The sequence below is a fragment of the Protopterus annectens genome, chromosome 5.part0 (assembly GCF_019279795.1).
Source record: "Protopterus annectens isolate FY-2018-M chromosome 5.part0, PAN1.0, whole genome shotgun sequence".
NCBI lineage: Eukaryota > Metazoa > Chordata > Ceratodontiformes > Protopteridae > Protopterus > Protopterus annectens.
Window position 1 is genome coordinate 729,223,849 of NC_056735.1, and position 24,963 is coordinate 729,248,811.

A 24,963-nucleotide genomic window follows, 5' to 3' on the forward strand; every position below is an offset into this window, starting at 1 on the left:
AGGTTATAGTGCCCCTCTACTCGTCACTCATCAGACCCATCATAGAGTACAATGCTCCATTTGTGATGTACCTCACAAGAGACTTCCAACAGCTGGAAAGACCACAAAAGCACTTCACCAAGAGGATTACTGGCCTCAAACATATGTCTTATGCAGCCTGACTGAAAAAACTCCGGCTGTACTCAGTGACATATCGCTTACTCAGAGGTGATCTCTGCCTGACCTACCAAGCCATGTCCAACTCAGAATTGATGGACATGCTGCACCTAAAGAAATCCAAGTCACTGCAAGCCACGCGCTCTAGTGAGCTAAACCTCACCACAACAATAAATAGAACATGCTGGAGGGATAGATTCCTGTCACAGAGACTCCCCATGCTTTGGAACCAAATTCCTAACTACATTAGGCAGAGCCCCTCACTAACACTCTTCAAGGGAAGCCTTGATGAGTGGATGGGTAACAAAAAATACACCCCTTGGATCACTTCATTGGCTCTGCTTGACAGAGGCTCAGTTAATTAATCAATTGGCCGGTGAAAGCTGACACACTCTGGCTAGGCTTATACATGCCCTCGGGCAGATAGCCTAGTACCTACCTATGAACCTATGTTATAGAAGGGGTATTAGAAGCAGGGATAGGATTATGGTGAGCACACATGAGTAAAGACCACCTTTTTTATGTGTGCTCACCTTATTCCTACTTGTGCCCTTCAAATACAGTTAGAACGTTATTTCCATTTTCTAGAAATTGCTTTTTTGGTAACCACTAGAATTAAACTTAACAAGGCCTTACTATGTCTAGGCAATTCAGATCCTGTGTCCCAGCTCAAAAGAAGGATTTTCTTAATAACATCTATTTGTTCACCCAATATTTCTGACAAGTACTCTGTAAGTAATTTCTGAAATCTGCCAACTCATTATACTCCCAAAACATATGTTCTCAGTTACCTCTTTATTCCCCATCACACTTCCAACCTTTGCCATCTACCTGAAGTAAAATTATTTGTAGTCTATTTGGAGTATAAAAATACGTATGTAAGCACTTCCATGCAAAAATCCTAAATCTTCTAGATATTGCTGAATACTTTGGAGTCATACATATGTCCTCCCATTGCTCCCTTGTAAACCGCTTATCCAGTCTGTCTGCTTAGTCTTTTTTAACCTCCTCTGATTGATTCCTATAGTTATTGTGCAATATTTTATATGCCCTACTAATTATCCCTTTTTAACAGCAGTTTATGTTCTAGCTTCAGCTAAAAACTATACCAGACAAAGTCTTTCACTTAGAATCCCCCTATCCCTTTCTGTTTGACTATCCTCTAATATTAGTTCTTGGTAAGGAAGACAGTCTCTAACCTGCAGTCCAAATGTCTTCATGACCTCTTCCTATTCTATTACCTTTCTCTCTCTAGCCCCCTCTTGCCTATTCTGTGTATCCCTAATGGCAGTCATCTGTATCAGCAAAATCTCCTTTCTCCACTCTCATGCTGGTTAGTTCTTCAAATACTTTCTGCTACTTTATGAATTTATTATTCTATATGTTGTTACTCTCCTTAATGATCTGCATCCAAAATCTGCTCTCTCCTTATTTCTTAAATATCTCCTGTTGCATCATCACCCCTTCCCACTTTGAATTAGAGCTAACTGCTTGTGTTATGTACATCAGCCTTAACTGTGATGATCTGAAATATCCCTTTAACTTGGGTAATCTTAAACCACTTTGTTCTTTTGGAAGAATGAGCTTATCCCACTTGATTCTTGCCTTTTCTCCCTCCAGATAAATTCCTTCAATTGTTTATTAACTGTTGTCCAAAACTTTTCCTCTTATAGATAATAATATGCCTGACCTGTATGTAAAACTAAAGGGACCAAAAGCATTTCCACTGCTTGTATCTTGCTATCCTTATCCATAAACAAGAGCTTCCATTTTCTCAGTGTTTATATTATCTTTTGTTTAGTTTCTTCTCACATATCCTTAGCTGCCATAACAGAAACCTTTTTAATCCATAACCCGTAAATATTTCATTTTGTACTATCTCCATAAATATGGGTATTGCTGAACCAGTTCTTGTGTGGGTACATAGTTTACAGCTATTGCCATTAATTTTATATCCCAAAAAGACTTGAAACTGTCTCAACTTGTTCCACAACTCCGAGATGCCCTTATTTGTTTTTTTTTTCATCAGGTACAAAATAATATTGTCTGCAAATAAAGCCAACTTTTCTTGATTACTGGACCAATTATATCCTTACATTTCTGAGTCCCTTATTTTCTTTGCCAGTGGCTCTAAATGTAAAGCAAATAAAGGAGAATGAGGGTATCCTTGCCTGTTTTTTCTGTTCAGACACATCTTATCTGAGAGGTACCCTACACATTAATTATTGTCTCTGATCCCTCATGTATCCACCTGAGTAACCTTATAATTTGTATCAGGAAATGCAAATGCTTCTATTGCCCTACTCATAAAATCCCAGCTTACTCTGCTGAATGTTTTTCTCTGCAACAAGTCCCACAAGCCACAGTTGTATTTTCTTATAACCTGCCTCCCTCTGGATCATCATTGTTCTGTAAATTTTGTCAAATGTTTGCCTTTTCTCCACAAAACCACACTTATCCATGTTAGTCAGTTTTGGCAACACCTTTCCCATTCTTTTGACTATTATATTCGTAAACACTTTATAATGATGGTTTAAAATTGAAATGGGACTACATGAAGCTGGGTCTGGTTACAGCCAGCACAGCTTTCTTCCAGGATGTAGGTTGCTTCTCCTCCTTACTGTTAAACAAAACCTTCCCAATCTTTATCACTTTCTTCCCTTCTAGCTTCTAAACTTCCAAAGGAATACCATCTGTTCCTGGAAACTTTCCTGAAGATTGATTATATGTGACTGTTATTATCTCATCTCCTCCTACAGTATCTTAACTGTTAATTGTTAAGTCTCATCTACCTTTAACCTTGGCATACTTAAGTCTTCCATAAATGTTTCCATTTGTGCTCATTCTTGATTTTCGCATTTCTCTGCTTTATACAAATTTTCATAAAATTTGTGAAATATTTCTAATACCTCTACAGGATCTCTGGTTATTTTTTTGTTATAGGCTAAGTTTGGTAACAATCATTTATACTTTCTATTGCCAGAGTCATTGTGCTGAAAGGTTTTGTACTCTGGAGTTATTATCGAAAAACAGTAACCATCTGAAATTTGAGGATCTGCTAGAGTGAATCCCGAAACACAGAGACTGAATGGCCGAAAATCGGACTTACATATACTAAGTCTGAGATGCTATTTCTCAGAATATTCTTTTTTCTCCAAGGCATGGTGATCTCAGAATTAGTATATATAATTTTGGGGGGCATGGGGGATGCAGGGCCCCCCTTCCAAAAGAAGTTTTAAGGAGAAGAGCGATTTTCTAAATTCATTCTTCTCCTGTGTTTTCAGTCATTTTTTTCTGCTTTTCAGCACTTGACATTTTGAGTGCTGATACTTCAATAGGGAGTCCCAAAAATCAGTTGCTTAAGAACAGTCTTCCTAAACTCATGCATACTATCTGGACACTCCTTTATTTTCTCTTTAGCATTCTGCATTTGCACCTCTTCATGTTCTGTGAGATTCCCCTTATAACAGAAATGTTACGCTTGATCTCGAAACTCATTGTTCAGTTAGGTGCAGTAAACTGTTTTATACATCTGGGAATCATTTTCCCATCTTTGATGTTATCATTTGCATAATCCATGTGCCTCATTTTCATTGGTTGATTTATTTCCTTATCATTGTGCATTCATTGTATGCACCTCATACTGTGTTGTTTTACACATTGTGTTGCAGCACTGCGTCTTTGAATAGCTTGTTACTCTGTGCACTTGTACCACCTGTGCTAATTTGCTCTATATATTACACTAAATATCTGTGAATCTTGGCCAGTGCATTTTAAATTAACTTGCATTTCTAGCTTACTATTTCTTCATATCCAGATGATGCACATAGCCTGTAGAAATAATAAAGGATGAGAGTTGTTGCTACAGTGGGGAGAATAATAATCCCTTCATAATATTACATTTTAGTAGGTAAAGGCATTTATAAATTATTCAGCTACTTCACTGAACATGTTTTGTATTTCTGTATTTTCTAAAGAGAGAATAATCTTTGCATTTTGTTTGTAAACAAAGGTCTAAGTAGGGCAGCTTTGTATATTAAATGTTTATGCCAGTTAAAAGTGTTTTTTAATTAACTCTGCTTTGTTTTTCTTTGCAGGTGGAGTCACCAGAATGACTGTTTCTCTAGTTGTGATCATGTTTGAACTAACGGGAGGACTGGAGTACATAGTACCGCTCATGGCTGCTGTTGTGACGAGCAAATGGGTGGCAGATGCCTTTGGAAAGGAAGGCATGTATGAAGCACACATACATCTCAATGGCTATCCCTTCTTAGATGCAAAGGATGAGTTCACACACAGAACACTTGCAACTGATGTCATGAGACCTAGGCGCAGTGATCCGCCCCTGTCCGTTCTCACACAAGACAGCATGACAGTAGAAGATATAGAGGCACTAATTAAGGAAACTGATTACAATGGATTTCCAGTGGTGGTGTCAAAGGATTCTGAACGGCTAATTGGGTTTGCACAGAGGAAAGATTTAATTCTTGCAATAAGTGAGTATATACTGTCTACAGTCTTTGGATTTGTTCATTATATTGTTTTAGCTGAGCGAATATTTTAAAGTTTGTTCTCATTACATTGCCTGTCTCTCCAACTACTGCTCTGAAGAATAAAACTTCAGAATGAGATGACTTCCTCACAGGACTGGGAATGCTAGATATACCCATTAAAAGGCATTGCTTGCGTTCCAGTAGCTGGCATTTCTAATTCTCTGGTATGAGGCATACCAGGATATGTTTTATGTCTTTAAATGCTACCTGTGCAGTACCGATGCTAGTTTGTTTATGAGCAGGTACCACATACACTTAAAGGGCTTGATGCAATAGTTCATTTAGCATATTCTCCATGTAATTTACATTTGTCTTTTGTCTCAGCAGTATTGTAAAAAAGAAATGAATGTGCAATACTCAAGGCATCAGAATGTGTACTGAACAAGAAAATTCTCTGTACTAATCTTATGGATGAGGTCAGACAAAAATTGTGAACAACGATTTGTTAGGGTTATACTTTTTCCATATGTATCCATTGACACTAACTTACAATGGAGAATACCACTATTTTAGTTTTTTTTTTTCTTCCAAATTTTCTGATAAAATGTAAGATTCAATGTGATTGTTAAGAAGATATCTTCTCAGAAAAGCAACATAAAATCAGTTGACAAGCAGATCATTTTTTCCTATTTTTTGGAATAGTTCCTGTACTTTAGTTGGGTTCTCCATAGGGAACAAAAGAAACTCTCACAGGCCAGCATGAACAGCCATATAACTTGGGCTATGCACACTTTATGAACCTTCACTTTATGGATTTTTTTTTCTGTTTTATCTTTGTGATTAGTAATTATACTGTTATTTTATAATCTGCAAAATATGCTTTAAAAGGTTTTTTATTCAGAAATATCCACACACGGACACACACACACACACACACACACACACACACACACACACACACACACACACACACACACACACACACACACACACACACACACACGAGTCAGCCCAGGGACCAAAATCATCTTGCCAATACCCAGCCTGAAAAGGCACCTCCTGCCTCTAGGTGGGCAAAACAAGTCAGACTCAGAATAAATCTATGAGTAGCCATCTAGTAATCAATGTTTATCCTAAGGAAAGTGAGGGTATCCCTCTGTTTTATATGCTTGTTTTTGAATATACTTGCTTTAACCCATTGACTTTAATTTGTGTTGTGGTCATTCCAGGTGTTGAATACATTTATTTCCACACACTTATTTACAATGTTGTTGTTTGCCATTTTCTTATGCATTCATATACTGGCTGTTTTATATGTAATGGGCATTGGAAATATGATGGGGAAGCATTAATCAGTAGATACGTCCCTCTAGTATGTCTTATTCATTTCTTGAAGGAGATTCAAATTTTAATGTAAGTGTTTATGAAACCATGGTGTTTGTAGAGGTTGGGACATTAAGGAGGGTTGGATCCTTAACAGCACAGAATATATGACATAAATCACCTTGCAGGACTTTGTAAGAGACAGAGTATAGTGACAGAGCGTCAAGCCTATCATGGCTGCTGAGAGTATTTCGTCCAGTAATACTTTTAGTAAGGAAACTCTGGAGTTTTTCTAACTGTGTTACGGCATTGCATTGATGCATACTAAAAAGGACATTATATTGAATAATTGGTCTGATCAGGCAGAGGTTAGAGGCATGAGAACTTATTTTTATCTGAATGTGATAGCTTTAGTTCGTAACTGGGTTAAACAGAAAGATTTCCTAACTACTGTTGTAGTTAAAGGATAATGAGAATCTGTGAAGCTGAACCAGGATCTCTGGAGTAGGGTGTAGGGTACCATATAAACTGCATTTTAGATTTGTTTATTGAAGGTGACATTGCTATACTTATTTCTCTTTAATTTGATCCTTTCCCTAATACTCCACTGATTAATATAATTTAGATTTTGGTGCAGCAACACAGTATCAGATACTGAGTGAATAACAACACCCAGCTTGCAATCATTCGTAAAGTTATATACCTTGGTTAGTGGATCCTCGGTACTGAGGCCTGAGGAATGTGACTAGTTAACCTTTTTTGATCTTTGAGGTGACATCTGTTAGTTTAACTATGTAGATTATATTTTTCAGCTAATTTGCTACCTATCTTACAACATATATTTAAGACTTTCAGCTTACCTAAAATTCAAGCATGGAGAATGATTTCAAAGGCCTGGGACACTGTGAAATGTGTGGCTACAACCTATAACTTCAGTGACTTTCTTCAAGAGGTTTATTTGATTAAGTAGATATAATTTCCCTTTGAAAAATAATTTTGTTTTTTGTGTAGTATAATAAGATTTTCCATAGTGGAACTTATGCAGTCAGTTATAATAAATTTTATGGCTTGAAAAACTAGGCTTGTTAGGCCTATATTAAATGGAACCCGAAGTGGGCCCCTTTTTATGCAGTGGGATGACAGTAGCTGCCTTCCATACCTCTTGAACACGACTTATGGTGATGCTTAAACTGAACAATTTTAGGAATGTGTTTGTGCTGATTAAACAACTGATGTATTGTCAGTTTTCAGAGACATATTTTTAACTTTAGAGAGTGCAGTTAGGACATACTCCATAATAATCTTGGGGTGAAAGGTACTCAGATGTTTGTGGAACTTCATTGTGAAGTTGGCATTAGGTTTATCTGGTCACATATATCCAAGAAACCAGTGTTAATTCTGCTTTATGCAAATGATGTGCCTCTGAGCAGACTCTAAAATGGAATTTCAGTAAATAATAGGGGAGTAGAATGTAAAACTGAAGGCATATGGGATGAATTTGAATATAGACAAGACAGTGATCATGGCAGCACCTAGGGCAAATGTTATGAAACTTAAAACCAAGATAGTAGGGGAAAATAGTGGAACACATTAACAGTTTTAAGTATCTGTGAGTTTTGGTGGAGTTATTCTATTTATTTTTATTTAAATTTATTTACTGCGTAAGCATGCCGATCAAACAATGATCAATTACAAGCTCAGCCCACTTTACTTCATAATGTATCAAAACAATATACAGTATACAAATAACAATGCTTTACACTTGTGAATAAGCTTAGAAAATTTGACAAACAATATATACATGGAAGATCTAACAAACCAAATATATATGTACAGTTACATAAGTGGAATAGAAAATGGGTGGATAAAGTTATAATAGGAGGAGGAGAAGTGGTAGAGATATGGGTAGTAGCTGCTAGGTTAGGAAAGCTAATAGAGACCTGTAAGATAAAAGAGGGGTTAAATTATATGCCATTGGTTTATGGCTGTAATGGTGTGCCAAGCTGAATAGCAGTTTATGATAGGTGAGTTAATCAGGTGGATCAGGTATATGGGAGGTAAAGGTTCTATGCAGTTGGAGATATTGGCTTATGTGACATGTCCTTTAGAACGGACAGTTGCATTCAAACTGCTTTAGTAATTATTAGCTGAGTTGTGGTCTGAACAGGGAGTATTTTCTGTGATCATTTAAATCAGTAAGAAGTGAGTGTTATAGTTCTGGTGCAAGTACACAGAAGCAGGGGTTAGCTGAATGCAAGTTTGAGAGAAGATGTCTGGAGGCAGGGACCTGATCTGGTTTGGCTTCCCATGTTAAGGGTGAGTTGAGGCGAAGTGTGAATAAAGAGGTGAAAGTAAGAAGTAGAGGTGCTGCAGCCCACTGGCACAAAATGTCAGGGGAGGAATGTGACAGAACATAATGTAACATAAGTTGAAAAGTAAGGTGTACAAAGCAGTGGTGTGACCAGTTCTACTCTATGGTACAGAAACCGAGCCAGAGAAGACAGAGCAGCTGAGGAAGCTTGAGATGATAAATCTGAATTGTGAGAGAAGGGTTGTAGGATGTACAGTGTGATACAGCTGAAGAAATTAGGGCATCGGTGCAGAAGCTAAAGTAGCCACAATTACAGAAAATGAGAGGGAGAACAAATTATGGTAGATCAGTCACATGATAGCTGACATGACAGGCCGACAACATGTAAAAATGTGAAAAAGGGGTTGATGATGATTTTAATTTGTGTTGCATTATGATCATGCACATAGTGATGTTCAGATTTTTATTGATCTTTTTTATATAGTTTATAACGTGGATAGATTTTGATTTGTTATAGACCATAAGTAACCTTTTATCCTTTTATTGCATAACTCATTAATGTTGACATTCCACTAAGGTGGTTTGTCTTTATATCTCTCAACCATACCTCTCAACCTCTTAGAGCAAGAAATCTGGACAAAATTATAAATAGTGGTGGGACAAAGGCCCAAATATAGGGACACTTTTAAAATATTACTGTTACAACCTTAGAAATTTGGTACAGTAACAGGTTTTGCATTAGCGTCAGTTTTCTGAAGGGTATGACATATGACACTCAAATGTCTGTAAATATTTTCAATGATCAGACCAAAATATGAGGCAAAAATCAGGACATTCTGCAAAAATCTGTACAGTTGAGAGGTATGCTCTCAATATGTCTGGCTCTAAATGGGACTGTTTGCTTTATGCTATTTATTAGATGGGAGTACAATTCATTGACACTACTGACAGATGAGGCTACACGGGGACTGGAAATCTTCTAGTTGAATTTTGAGAGTTCATATATTTTTCTGGGAATTCATAAAAAAATCACACCAGTCACATTAAGGGCTGTGGTAAAAAGCCCCTGTTTTTGTGATGTGGTATTGAGACACATTAGTTGCAATGAAGAAAGACTTTGCTATCATATAATTTGCACATCTCTGATTCACTGTTAACCACTGTGAGTGCAGGTAAGCACTTTCCCTGATGTAGCTAACCATGTTGGTAGCCACAATGTGTCAGTCTACCCCCCCCCATTCACTCTCCTGCAAATAATACATGCATTCAAACATACACCACACACCCCATGCTTGTTCCTGTGCTGTAAGAACATCCCAATGTCTCCTTTTTCCTGTTCTTAAAAATCATTAATGCCTGATATTAAAGTTTCACGGTTTATATCCTTCAGTTAATCCATGCTGGTGCAAGAGCTGTTATACTAGTGATTTTCTAGGATTGTAGGATGTATAATTAAAATTTTCCCCTGAATTTGTCTCAGAAATACTTTTGGCTCCGTCTTGATTTCTTGCACTACAAAGTTGAAAGGTATGTCTAAGATCTAGTGATTCCCCTCACCTCATTTTTTTTAAGTAAAATATACCTAGTATTTAGCTTACCCACTTTACATGCCAGTGCCATTAAGCCACGTAGCTGAAGAGAACTCCCTGGTGTCTTGTGTTTTCCCCCATCCCTCTTCTGTGTTTTCCCATCCCTTTTTTGTTTAAGTGCCATTAGGGCAGGAATGATTTCTCCCTGGTGTTTAGTGTGCCCCCTCCTAATCTCCATTCTGTTTATGTGCTGCTAAGGAATGACATGTAAGGCTTCTTCCTAGTGTCTAGTGTTTCCCCTTCCTGTTAAGTTTAAATACCAATATGGTAAGAGACGTTATTCCTAGTGGCTAGCACTCCCCGACCCAATTTATGTGTAAGTGCTATTAAGGCATGTAGCTATGGAGTAATCCCTGTTGTCTAGTGTCCCTCTATTCATGTCATATTTGTGCTGTTACATGTAAGTGCTATTTAGGCACATAGCTGTTGTCTAGTGTCCCTCTATCCATGTCATGTTTGTGCTGTTACGTGTAAGTGCTATTGAGGCACTTAGCTATAGAGTAATCCCTGTTGTCTATTGTTCTTGTATTTATTTTTATTTTATTTATTTATTTTACATTTGTTTACCGGGATAGTCCAGCTGGATACATGTCCATTTTCAGTTGAGGCCTGGGGAGAAAAGCTCCAAAAAGACATTCAACAAACTGTTACATTTTTACAGTTTAAAACACAAAATAAAACACAAATAAAAGGATTTTTACACAGATGTAAACAAACACAAAAACAGATACACAAACAAATTATTACATTTTTACTCAGATGGAAAATTCTAGACAGTGTTTTTAAGAATGATAGGGTATTGAATGCCTAGTAGGCTAACCTGGTAGTAGATCCAAGGAGATCATAGGATTAATAAGTTAAGAAATAATAAAGTGTAGGCTGAAGTCCTCCATGTGCGCACGAGTGATGGTTAGAGATAGTCTGGTTTAGGACAAGGGCATAGCCATAGTTTTTTAAAGTACTGAATCAGACTTCAGAAGATGTATTCATGTTATATTTGTGCTGTTAAGACATCAAATGTAAGAGGTCTCCCCATTGTCGACTGTGTTACCTCCTGATTCTTGTTTTTTATGTAACTGCTTTTACTACCTGAGAAGTTATCACTTGTGTTAGTGTTTCCCCAGCCCACATCTGTAAATATATCCCATGTGGCTAGTGTTATCCACCAACCCCCATGTGTAAAGCTATCCTTGGTGTTTAGTGTTCCTCTAATTCACATTTGTAAAGATATCTCTGGTGTCTAGTGTTTCTCCCTGACTCATGATTGTAAGGATATCCCAGGTGTCTAGGGGTCCTAGTGTTCCGTCAACCCAATTATGCTTGCCTTGCATGTTGGTGTAGGGGTGCGTAGAAGTATGACAGCATACACACACACGCACACACACAAACACACCTAACTTAACCCCTCTTTGCCCTTGTACCACTACCTCCTAGGCAGGTACACACACACACACACACACACACACACACACACACACACACACACACACACGCACGCACACACACACACACACACACACACACACACACACACACACACACACACACACACACACACACACCTAACTTAACCCCTCTTTGCCCTTGTACCACTACCTCCTAGGCAGGTACACATGCACTCTCACACATACACACACACACACACACACACACACACACACACACACACACACACACACACCTAACTTAACCCCTCTTTGCCCTTGTACCACTACCTCCTAGGCAGGTACACACTCACACATACACTCACACACACAACCCCTAGCATTAACCAATTACTAAACTCCCCGGCACTAACTTCTACTGTGATAGATGAACATGACTTTTTGGTTGTGCTCTATACTGAGAGTGGCCAGGAACACAACTCATCAATTTTATGAATCACTGGGCTGTGTAAATACTTTACTGCAAGCATTTCTGGGGAGAGCACATGGATAATTAGCATATGATTCTTCCGTGACTGCCTCATTAGCATATAGCACATCCATGGAGATAACTCACTACAGAATTGCACATCTTCATACAAAAGCACCATGGTTGGGCTGTCTCTGAATTTGAAAAAAATACCACAGGGTGTGCTCCTTTCTTATATCTCAAGATAACTTTTATGAATTCTGCCCATAGTTTTAACAGGTTTGCATTTAGTAAGACCTTGAAGTTGGAACTGTTTGTTTTGGTATGTTTAGATGCCCTAACGGAGAAGATTAATGAGGTGTAATCAGATATGACCAGAGTTAAGAACACTACAGGAGTAGTGCAGATAGTTGTGATGTCAGGATGAGGTCAAGGAAATGTTGGCATCCAGTGGATTTTTTTACTTTTTACATAAAGGAATTAGCATTTACTAAGTCTAGGAATCATTGGACATACCCAGCCTTTATGGTATAGTTACTCCAGTTAATCAATGAATAATTGGAAGTTACCCATCAGAAAGGGCTTTTTCTTTATAAATGGTTCAGTAAGCACATTTAAAAATACTCAATAGCCTTTTGGGGATAAGGATGGTGCCTATAGGTGGCTACAAGTTTATAACTTGTCTTGATAAGGGTAATTTGAAGTTCTGTTTGTGAGCTGCAGGGAATCTGTCTAGAGATGATCGGAGTTTTTGACAAATAGTGATACTTTGCCATAAGTTCCTACAGGGCTGAATGCAAGATACATGGTTTAACCTAGTTTAATGAAATCAAGTCTGTTATAGCACAGATATGGATGTGTTCAAGTTACAAGAGAGCCTCAATATCCAGCAATTTGTTGTTGAGATTTCTGCCACTGAACAGGGCAACCTCAGTAAGGTCCATACTAGAATTTACTGTAAGCCTCTTTGTTATGCTGTAATGTCCAGAAAGTGGAATTTGCCTAAGAAGACACTGTGAAACAGTAAGTGCTTTGGACAAAATGTGCAATCCAAAGAATGAAAACTGTAATATATCTTTAGTGAAATTGGTTGGCTTGTTGATTATTACATTCCCAGGCCGACACATTTTGGATCCTTACTTAGAAGCATACCAGGTACTTAGTCAATTGTTAAAGCTAATTATTTTCTCTTTGTATTTGGGCATCATTCTGGGTGAGAATAGTATTCCACTCAGGGTCTGAGTCTTACCTACATTTGGCTCTTGTATGGCAAGCTCCTATATTTCTCTCTGGATGTCCTTCTGGGTTGAGCATCTCATGTTATTCACGCCTCTGATCCACCACCAGTTAATGGTTGCATTTGTCCTTTTCGAAGGGCACACTTTCATTAAACATATACAGTCTATTAACTGTGTAATCAAGTCTGGCTACTACTTAACACTACATTACATAAATGATTCTTATCTAGTGCATGTCTCTCAACTGTCAAGATTTTCATAGACTATTCAGATTTTCCCCTCATATTTTGTCTGTTCCTCATAAAATTAGAGTTTTTCTGGCAAATCACTGAAGATTGCAGTCACTAAATAACAACATAAATTTGAGTTAAATATTTTATAGCATTCATTAAATGCATGCTAGCACAAAAACCTGCTATTCTATCAACTTTCTATGTTAATAGGAGCAATATTTAAAATCTGTCCCTATTGTGGCTCTTTGTTCTCCCCACCATTATTTTAGGTTTTGTCCAGATTTCTTGGTTGAGAGGTATGATCCAGTGCCATATATCAGTTCCACGTATATCCTTCATTGATCAATATTCTCCATTTCCAGTTCGCCTCCTGTATCATCTTACTAATGAAAGCTAATCCTAACCATATTGCTCAACTGTACAGATTTTTACAAAATGTCCAGATTTTTTGCCTCATATTTTAGTCTGTTTCTCATTAAATTGTGGTTTTATAGCAAATCATTGCGGGTTGAAGTCAGGAAATAATTACAGATATTTGAGTTTTAGACTTCATACCCTTCAGAAAATTCATACTAATGCAAAGCCTGCTATTCTACCATCTTTCTAAATTTGTAATGGCAATATTTAAAAAGTGTCCTTATTTTGGGCCCTTTGTCTCACCATTATTTATAGCTTTGTTCAGATTTTCTTCATTGAGAGGTTGAGAGGTATCATCTTAATCTTGTCCCTCTCCCTAAACCCAACCCTGTACTTCACCTTAGAAAAACCCATTGTATAACACTACCAGTCCACAAGACACTTAGGCACACACCACATACAGTAGCGGACACACAGTACTAAATGATTCAGCATTAGAATTCCAAACCCACCCTTACCATACACACACACACACACACACACACACACACACACACACACACACACACACGCACACAGTTGAACTTCCTTCTTTTGACATCTGCAATAATTAACAACATAAACTCTAGAAGAATTTCTCCAGTGATTCACTCTATCAATGAAGTGTACATTCAACAGAGTGAATGACACCCATAATGACTTAGTTATGTTCAGTGATTCAACCATAATCCTGTGTATTTTTCTAATTTGTACTGTTTGACTTATATGTTTGACATGTATATGTTTGGGGCGGCCATGGTGGTGCAGCGGTTAGCGTTGCCACCTCACAGCAAGATGCTCTCTGGTTCGATCCTCAGCTGGGGTGCCTTCTGTGCGGAGTCTGCATGGTCCTCCATGTGGTCGCGTGGGTTTCCTACGGGTGCTCCAGTTTCCTCCCACATCCCAAAGACATGCTGTAGGTGGATTGGCACTCTGAATTGACCCTAGGCGTGAGTGCATTCATGTGTGTGTGCCTTCTGTGGAAGGTTGGGTGCCGACTGGCAACTCGACTCCATTGCCAATCATGAGCAGATAGATGATCCGTTGTGGTGACCCCTAACTGGGAAAAGCTGAAAGAAGAAGTTTGACATGTATATGTTTATTACTGTTAAAGCTTAGGTTCTGACCAAAAAGTCCTTGTTTACTCGGATAAGTTCATCAGTCAAGGAAACAAATGTAACTAAACAGATGATATATGCATGTATGTGTGTGTGTGTGTGTGTGTGTGTGTGTGTGTGTGTGTGTGTGTGTGTGTGTGTGTGTGTGTGTGTCTGTGTCTGTGTGTGTATATACAAACAATGATCTGCTGAATTGTCAAATTGTTATTTATCCCTTAAAATGTGCCCTGGAGTTGGGAAGTTCCCACAGTGTTAGAAACTAGTATGTATTAGTAGTACGGCACTAATTACTAAGTACTGTGATATAAGAGTAGTAGCCTAGAGGTCTAGATTCAGTATTTATGTATTAGTAGTACGGCACTAATTACTAAGTACTGTGATATAAGAGTAGTAGCCTAGTGGTCTAGATTCAGTATTTATGTATTAGTAGTAAGGCACTAATTACTAAGTACTGTGATATAAGAGTAGTAGCCTAGAGGTCTAGATTCAGTATTTATGTATTAGTAGTAAGGCACTAATTATTAAGTACTGTGATATAAGAGTAGTAGCCTAGAGGTCTAGATTCAGTATTTATGTATTAGTAGTAAGGCACTAATTACTAAGTACTGTGATATAAGAGTAGTAGCCTAGAGGTCTAGATTCAGTATTTATGTATTAGTAGTAAGGCACTAATTACTAAGTACTGTGATATAAGAGTAGTAGCCTAGAGGTCTAGATTCAGTATTTATGTATTGGTAGTAAGGCACTAATTATTAAGTACTATGATATAAAAGGTAGTAGCCTAGAGGTCTAGATTCAGTATTTATGTATTAGTAGTAAGGCACTAATTATTAAGTACTGTGATATAAAAGGTAGTAGCCTAGAGGTCTAGATTCAGTATTTATGTATTAGTAGTAAGGCACTAATTACTAAGTACTGTGATATAAAAGGTAGTAGCCTAGAGGTCTAGATTCAGTATTTATGTATTAGTAGTAAGGCACTAATTACTAAGTACTGTAATATAAAAGGTAGTAGCCTAGAGGTCTAGATTCAGTATTTATGTATTAGTAGTAAGGCACTAATTATTAAGTACTGCAATATAAAAGGTAGTAGCCTAGAGGTCTAGATTCAGTATTTATGTATTAGTAGTAAGGCACTAATTATTAAGTACTGCAATATAAAAGGTAGTAGCCCAGAAGTCTAGATTCAGTATTTATGTATTAGTAGTAAGGCACTAATTACTAAGTACTGTGATATAAGAGTAGTAGCCTAGAGGTCTAGATTCAGTATTTATGTATTAGTAGTAAGGCACTAATTATTAAGTACTGCAATATAAAAGGTAGTAGCCCAGAGGTCTAGATTCAGTATTTATGTATTAGTAGTAAGGCACTAATTACTAAGTACTGTGATATAAGAGTAGTAGCCTAGAGGTCTAGATTCAGTATTTATGTATTAGTAGTAAGGCACTAATTATTAAGTACTGCAATATAAAAGGTAGTAGCCCAGAGGTCTAGATTCAGTATTTATGTATTAGTAGTAAGGCACTAATTACTAAGTACTGTGATATAAGAGTAGTAGCCTAGAGGTCTAGATTCAGTATTTATGCATTAGTAGTAAGGCACTAATTATTAAGTACTGCAATATAAAAGGTAGTAGCCTAGAGGTCTAGATTCAGTATTTATGTATTAGTAGTAAGGCACTAATTATTAAGTACTGGAATATAAAAGGTAGTAGCCTAGAGGTCTAGATTCAGTATTTATGTATTAGTAGTAAGGCACTAATTACTAAGTATTGTGATATAAAAGGTAGTAGCCTAGAGGTCTAGATTCAGTATTTATGTATTAGTAGTAAGGCACTAATTACTAAGTACTGTGATATAAAAGGTAGTAGCCTAGAGGTCTAGATTCAGTATTTATGTATTGGTAGTAAGGCACTAATTATTAAGTACTATGATATAAAAGGTAGTAGCCTAGAGGTCTAGATTCAGTATTTATGTATTAGTAGTAAGGCACTAATTACTAAGTACTGTGATATAAAAGGTAGTAGCCTAGAGGTCTAGATTCAGTATTTATGTATTAGTAGTAAGGCACTAATTATTAAGTACTGTGATATAAAAGGTAGTAGCCTAGAGGTCTAGATTCAGTATTTATGTATTAGTAGTAAGGCACTAATTACTAAGTGCTGTGATATAAAAGGTAGAAGCCTAGAGGTCTAGATTCAGTATGTATGTATTAGTAGTAAGGCACTAATTACTAAGTGCTGTGATATAAAAGGTAGTATCCTAGAGGTCTACATTCAGAAAGTTAATTTCTCATCTCTAGGATCATTAAGAAGGAAGACCCTAGAGGTGTAGAGTATGTCAACCCAGCTGCAGCTAATTTGTGGAGTTTACCAAATGGAATTTCTATGATAATGAGCTGGATTTAGGGCCTGTTCATGTCCTAAGCCTGAACAGTTTTGAGACTGCCTATTTACAGGAGAAACTGTGTGGGACATACAACATATAAAAAAAAAAAAAAAACAATGACTTTATTATGGAACAGCAAACCAAGGGATACTGCTTTCCTTTTGTTTGATCTAAAAAACTGAAAAACAGTGAGAGCTGTTATTGTTTTGCTATCCCAGTAGATGCATGCAATAAGCCTGTGATCTTTTTATAAAGTGGTACCCCCAATGTGATTTGGAATTACAATGGTGTTTTGTGCACAGGCACTTGGCCAAGGATTTGCCTTACATCTTCTTAACAACAGCTCTGCATCCAATTGCATTAAATTTCCGGCTACTTATTCCCTGTAACTGTCAACAGTGATTCACTCATACGTTTCTGCTGCTGCTATTTTCCTGATGACCACAATCAAGGAAGACTTTCTAAAAGAGCCTATTGAGTTAAAAGTACAAAGTAGCATCAAGCTGACTCATCTACAGCAGCAGCAGCTGGTTGTGCTGACCAGTGTAGGTAGTAGCCCCAAGAATGCTAACTGGTAGCTTTTGAATGTTATGCCACCTTAGAAAACTGGAACCAAGAAAACTGTGCAAAAATCCTGTCATCCTAACTGATAGGAGAAGCACTGTGAGGGAACTGATTACATGGACTATGACAAACTTAAAAAAGTACATACAATAATTTTACAACCTGTCTAACAAATATGATTAATAAGAACACATATAGATGATTTTAAACAAAACAAGCTATGGCTAGAACTTGAAATCAACAATAAATTAATAATATATGAAATTTTAGCAACTTATTGGTTTAGAAGAGCTTTGCTTAGTAATTTAAGAAAATGGGTGTTGAGGAGTGATCCCAGGAACTCTTGGAAAATTCTAGTAGAATGCTCATTAGTTAATGACACAATGTTTACAAATTATATGATTGCTTTTAAGTCTAAAGTTGTAGTAAGAAATGCACTAACTTCTGTTGAGATAAAAAGTAGCAAGAAACCTGTTGACTTGTTTCAAGTCTGTGTGCATGTGTGTGTGTGTGTGTGTGTGTGTGTGTGTGTGTGTGTGTGTGTGTGTATATATATATATATATATATCTACATATACATATGTATGTTTATATATATATATATATATATATATATATATATATATATATATATATATGTGTGTGTGTGTGTGTAAATATATATATGTGTGTGTGTGTATGTGTGTGTGGGGTGGTCCCATTCCAAATATTTATGCTCCTTTGCTAGTAAAATGAACTGAAAACATAAATTATTCTACAAAGGAAGCTGTCTCTATGGTGTTTGATAAAACTGAAGCTAGAATAACTGGGTCAGCACTAAGTCATTGTATTACAACCAAGCTAGTGGAAGGTACTACACTTTTAGAAGGAAGGGAAGTTCACACTCTGGTGGACTCTGGAAGGATGCTTAACTTTATCAAAGGTCCCTTAGTATATAAGCATAAGATTCCTAACAACCAAAAGGTAGGAGAATACACAAGATGCGCTAATTGTGATAAAACAGAATATTTCCTCATGCACTTAGAAATTCAAACAATTATAGGAAGACAGTTACGGTGTGCGTATGTAACCCCCAATATGAACCATGACCTAATATTGACAAAATATTTTCTCGATTTTTTAGGGGATGATGAAAAATGCAGGAGAAGTTGGAGGAGGAAGGCAAATTCATACTGGCAGGCTGAAACACTTGATAAGAAAGAGGTAAAGGAGCAGATTGATATATCCATTCAGTATAAGAATAGAGTGACTGGGGCAAGACAAGACAGTGACAGTCATACTTGGGTCCAGAATCAAAACCAGGAGAAAGACGTTTCTGTAGAGTATACAAAAGGGGCTAGAATTTGATTGTACTAAGATAGTAAAAAAGACAAGAAGTATGGTTGAATGGTAGAGCAACAGAAACCCAAATATGCTCACTGAAATTTACAAAAAAACCCCAAAACTGAGCCAAAAATAGAAGTTGGAACACTAGGTGAGGAGACTTTGAACAAAGAAACAAAAAATGCAGAGTTCTAAGTCTGTTTCTGCTAGTGTCCAGCAGAAAACGTAAGTAAAAGCAGACTCTTAGCAGGTTTCTATAAGTAAGGAAATGAGTAAAACTGAAGATAAACGTTTTCTTAGATACTATTTGTGAAGAGACTGCGACACTGAGAAGGAAAAGAAAATGAGCTCATACTAACACAGAGGGAGACTAACCTAAAAGGAAAGACAGCACTCAGGAAGCTTGTACTGATAGGAAACACAATAAAGTGGAGGGTGATTATTGTTTGGTACTACCCTTTCTTGGGGAAGATATAGAAGTTGCAGTGGTACTGTTTTTGGTAGAGGAGACTATACCTTAGACAAAATGCTAAAGAAAGTAACTATAAGTTGGTGGACTTACAAGTAAGCCACATAAACTTTAAATAGCCACACACTGGGATGCTGATACATTAAGTATGGCAAAACAGAATATAACCAAGTTTGGCAGAGATGATAGTATTGTCAGTGGCTCTAAGTGTAGCACACTTGCCTTTAGTACTGGCAGATCAAAAAGTATTGGGTTCTATTCATACCTCTGCTGATTGGATTCATTTTTTGTTGCTGATCCTGCAGCGCACCACTAGGGGGTGCTGTACTCCAGACTGTGCTTACTTTGGTGAGATGTTAAACTGAGGCCCCATAGAGTTGGTGGCAGTTCAGACAGATGAAAAAAATCCCATAATACTTATCTAAAAGAGTAGGGCAATTTTCCTGGTGCGCTAGCAACATTTTCCTAATCAGTAAAAATGCCATCTCTGATAAAGTAAATAAATAAATAAATAAAGACATAGGCAGCAGGATAGTCCCACTGCTTCCTTCTCTCATACTGAATTAAAAAAAAAGACTTGTGATATACAGAAAGTAAAGAACCTCTGCATCCGTTGCTAGAGATAAAACCTCTAGGGTGCTAGTAATGAAGCTATCATGTAGTTACACCTTAGCAGTTCACCTAGAGAGGGACAAAACTAAAACAAAATTACTAGCAGTATTTTAATGACTGAGCATAATGAAAGAAATATAAAACAATTGTGCCTTTTGAAACATCTTAATTTAATCCCAGTGCCCAAAGCAGACCTGCCATTTGAATGTGTTGTTGCTGAAATTGTGGGGCCCCTAGTGACATTTAGCAATGGGTATCAGTGCATATTGGTAAGAATGATTTATGCCCTGTAATTTCCAGAAGCAGCACCATTATGCACACCTAATGCTCTTTCCAGATAACTTGTACTGTTATTCTCAGAATGGACATGCCTACATTTATACCAGTGCTATAAAGTTAAAAAGTTGAGGATATCAGTCTGTCACCCATAGACCAATGAATTAGATAAGAGATTTAATAAAGCACTGAAATCCATTTTAAGGAACGTTATTGATGCAAATGTTAAAAACTGGCACCAGTTTTTTTTTTTGCCTAATTAGTGTTTTCAATACAAGAGGTGCCACAGGCTTCAACCATTTGAATTTTTGTACAGCAGGCATCCCAGTGGACTGCTTGATATTGCAAAGGAAATTGGGAAGAAGAGAAGACACCATTTAGTAGTGTGATACAGTACCATATTAGTTTGCAGGATAGACTAAAGCTGGTTATACCTGTAATAAAAGCATCTGACTCAAAAGAATTTAACACAGAAGATCAAGAGTTTATATTCCTGCCTTCCATGGAAAACAAATCCCTGCCTAACTGGTAAGTGGTATTTGAGGTAACTGAAAGAATAAATGGTGTATGTTACGCTTTTTTCCTCCCCTCCTGACCTTACTACTTCACAAAATACTTAGGCCTAGTCCCTGACTCTACATTAAGGTTTATAACCCACCCTCATAGTATTATTAATAAAGTCCTCTCACAACTAAAACTCTGCTGTAGGATATTACCTCTCCTGTCACGTACGGCTCACAAAGCACTGGCTAAGAATGTTCTTCTCCCTAAACTAATACATCGTCTTCCTGCTCTCTCTCTCTCTCTGCAATCGCTTATAAAACTAAAAGACAATCACTGAGAATAAAATTGCCAGTTTTACCCTACTTTCTGACACCTATGTCTTTTAAGTGCACCTTGCTGCTAGAGAAACAGAGTGAACTTACTGTGTCAGCTACTTTTCTGCACTTTAGGAAATTTCCTTTATTTGGTTGATGTGAGGTACGTCTCCTCTTCTGTGCTATTTTTTCCTGTATGTAGCAAACTTTTCTGCAAGAATAAAGTTTTTCCCTTTACTGAATCCAGATGATAGTGCTCAAAGACATTTCTGCTGCAACTACTTCTAAACACTCAAGGGCATTTTGTTTATGACGTATTGCATTATCCTTCATGACAAGTCTTGAATTTGTTCTCTATTTTCCCTACTTTCCCTGGCCATCATCCTATGGCTGCTTCCACCTTGAAGCTGGGTTTGGACTGGTATGATGTCATTATGTTTCAGTCTGCTTCTGCCACCATCTTCTCCTGCCTTCTGGTTCCTATTGGTCAGTAGGGAAGTATGCCAGCAGCACACTCTTGTTCCTCAAACATCTTTCTTTGCTCATCATCTCTGTGCAATTAGTGACAGTTACCATTCAAAAAATAAAATATTGTTTGTGTTTCATATTTTGTTTCTGGATATGTTATCAAAACTATTTTAATGTACTGTTTTTACAGCAATTCTAAACACATTTATATATTAGTTGAATGTCTACAGAGATCTAAAAATTATTCTAAACACATTTATATATTAGTTGAATGTCTACAGAGATCTAAAAATGATTCTAAACACATTTATATATTAGTTGAATGTCTACAGAGATCTAAAAATGATTCTAAACACATTTATATATTAGTTGAATGTCTACAGAGATCTAAAAATGAAGCTAAGTGGAAATGCTGTAAACAAGTTTTGAATGTGTTAATTCAGCAGCATCTGCTACTGTAATGCATTATTTTTTTCTGTGTCACTTTCTATACTAACATGACTTGAATTTACACTTGCCTGTTCCAAATCAAAGTTTCAACTGTCAAGTGCCCTAAAGTAAATGCTCTAAAATAAAATTACTGTACAACCTCCTTTGTGTATGATGTGTAAAACCAGGATTGAGGCATGCTCTTAACTTTAGTGGTGTTTGTTTCCATTGTCATTTTTAGAAAATGCAAGGCAGAGACAGGATGGAGTAGTTAGTAACTCCATAGTTTATTTCACTGAAGATCCTCCTCAGCTCTCTGCCAACAGCCCTCACCCTCTCAAACTGCGACGTATTGTGAACCTCAGTCCATTCACAGTGACTGACCATACTCCCATGGAGACAGTGGTAGATCTCTTCCGTAAGCTCGGCCTTCGTCAGTGCCTTGTTACACGCAGTGGGTAAGTGTAGCACTTGTTGCAATAATGTGTCATTGCAGACTCTTGAGTAAGTCCTATTCTATGTTCAGTTTCATCATACAATGTTTCACTAAATTTCTGTAGATATTCTGAGAGTTGCTTAGTCATTCATGTATCAGATAGGTTTAAGACTGTTTTTATACCACACACAGTTATTGCTACTGCTCAGTTTGAATGGGTTTGTATCTGGTCCTTGGCCAGCATGAAGCAACTACATTTATGGCAAGTCTTGATCACTGTGGATATTATGAGGCTACCTTAGTTATACTTGGGAGGTAATTTATCTGCTGTAATTATTGTATGCTCATTTCTTGCAAAAGTAACTTGGGACAGTAAATAAAACAGGTGTGTTTCCATACAGGTAGGTATATCATCCATATACTAATACATAAGCGGGATATAAGGCAATGTGTTTTATTTCATTTTACAGGTAATGGATTGGACCACGAAGGTCATTTTTCAACTGTAGCTTAGTTGCAGAGTAAAGAAAACATATAGCACAGTACATCAAAATGTTGATAATATAAATGCATATTGCTGCCAAAATAAACTGTATAGTTATGTTCTAGGTGTCAGACAATTTATTTGTGTGTGTGTGTGTGTGTGTGTGTAGGGTCTATATCAGATTATCGAACTTTTAAAAGTTCGAACACCATATGATTGACACCATATGTTCAAACTCTTAAAAGTTTGAAAATCAAAAAAAGAAAAAAACAGAAAAAACCTACCTGAAAGATTAAGCAGGGGGCAAGCCCCCCTGCACTCCCACATGGGGAGCTGCACCCCCACCCCCTGCTCTTTACATATACCAACTCCGCGATCGCACTACAGTGCAGACAATGGAAAACTTCCATTTTCACACTGTACAGAGATCTCCGTTGAAACATTCGAACTTTTAAAAGTTTGATCATAATAATATCATAATATAGATCCTGTAAATATTGACAGCAAAAATACCCAATGTACAAAATATCGACACTCAAAAATACCTAAACACAAAATAGTGATAAAACCTAACCACATCCCAACTCAGTGTTTTTGCAGGGAGGAAGCCCCCCCCCCTGCATACCCCATACCTCCTGTTAATTATAATACACACATACATACATACATTTATATATATATATATATATATATATATATATATATATATATATATATATATATGTATATATACACACCAACTCCAAGGTACCACATAAGTGGGGAAAGGGCATATATACTTCCCTGGTGTAAATTCAGTTTTGTCTGTATAATTATATGGTTCTCCTATCCCTGGTCAAAAGAACATTTACACTAACATCTGTTTGGTTGGAACCATTTGGTTGATGTAAACAGATGGTCGACTGTTCTGAAAGATTATAATCCTCAGGTATGGGAATATTCCCTTTCCCTGGGGATTGTGCAGTCTTGGAGCTAGTATATAAAATTAGCAAGCAGTGTTGGGGAGTGGGGACACAGGGGGCAAAAACAGATTTGTTTTACTCCACTCTTGGTTAATTCCCCAAGCATGTACAGAATGTGTCAACGTTTGTAGTTTTGACATTGTTATGTCAATATTGTAGTCATCAGTGTAACTGGTCATTCATCCTGAAGTTGGAGACCCATAGATAGATATAGATATATGTATAAAAACACCAAAAAGAAGCAGAAAATAAGTGCAAAAATGAAAAACTTAGACCAAAAAATGTGTAGACACTGGTAGAGCCCGCACAAACACTCTAAGTCACAAAATATTGGTAAATATAACTCTTTATTCAAACTACATAAAATTAACACAAAAAATTATCTTCAGCATTTTTGTCTTCTCACTAGGAGTTCATCAGAACTGAGAGTCCCACTTCCATGTACACATTTAAAGATCCTCTCGTGCTCTCATCATTTCCTTTCAGTTAATGCACATTGTGACAATTTAATATAATAGTCAAAATCTTTAGAAATCTAATAAGGAGAGTAATTAAACAGAAGAGCATATATTTCACATCCCCTAATATTAGTTAGGTGAATAAAGATAATTTTTTTACACAATAGATTATTGCTCATGCAGTTTAGCATAACCTGGGGGTTTCTTCTGGGGGTTCTTTTTAGATTATTTAAGGTAAGGAAGCTATTTAAGGTAGAGATGTTTTATTCTAGATGAGGAGATGTATACATTTTATATTAATATACATTTTTATTAATATAAATATCATTAATATTTTCAATATTTTTTCTATATTGCCAATTTTTCCACTGTATTGATGTTGTGAGTATTTAATGAAATCTAATTAAGAGCATAATTAAAACTATATATATATATAAAAGCAAACCTACTAGTAACTTACGATTATATAAAACCAATCTCACAAATGTTTTAATTCTGTGCACAATAAATATGAAAAAAATATTGAAATACAAAAAAAATAAATTTAAATACACTCTAAACTTGCTG

General features: G+C 36.7%; 1 protein-coding gene across 5 annotated transcripts in view; it reads left to right on the top strand.

Moving 5' to 3' along the window:
* Positions 1-24,963, top strand: part of CLCN4 (chloride voltage-gated channel 4) — a 449,930-nt gene that overhangs the window by 374,609 nt on the left and 50,358 nt on the right. For 4 of the 5 annotated variants that reach the window (XM_044072575.1, XM_044072576.1, XM_044072578.1 and 1 more), the window contains exons 11-12: positions 4,254-4,652; positions 22,298-22,514. In XM_044072575.1, coding sequence (XP_043928510.1) covers positions 4,254-4,652; positions 22,298-22,514 — 616 coding nt within the window. The remainder of the gene's footprint in view (positions 1-4,253; positions 4,653-22,297; positions 22,515-24,963) is intronic. The other variant, XM_044072579.1, reaches the window with a different exon arrangement.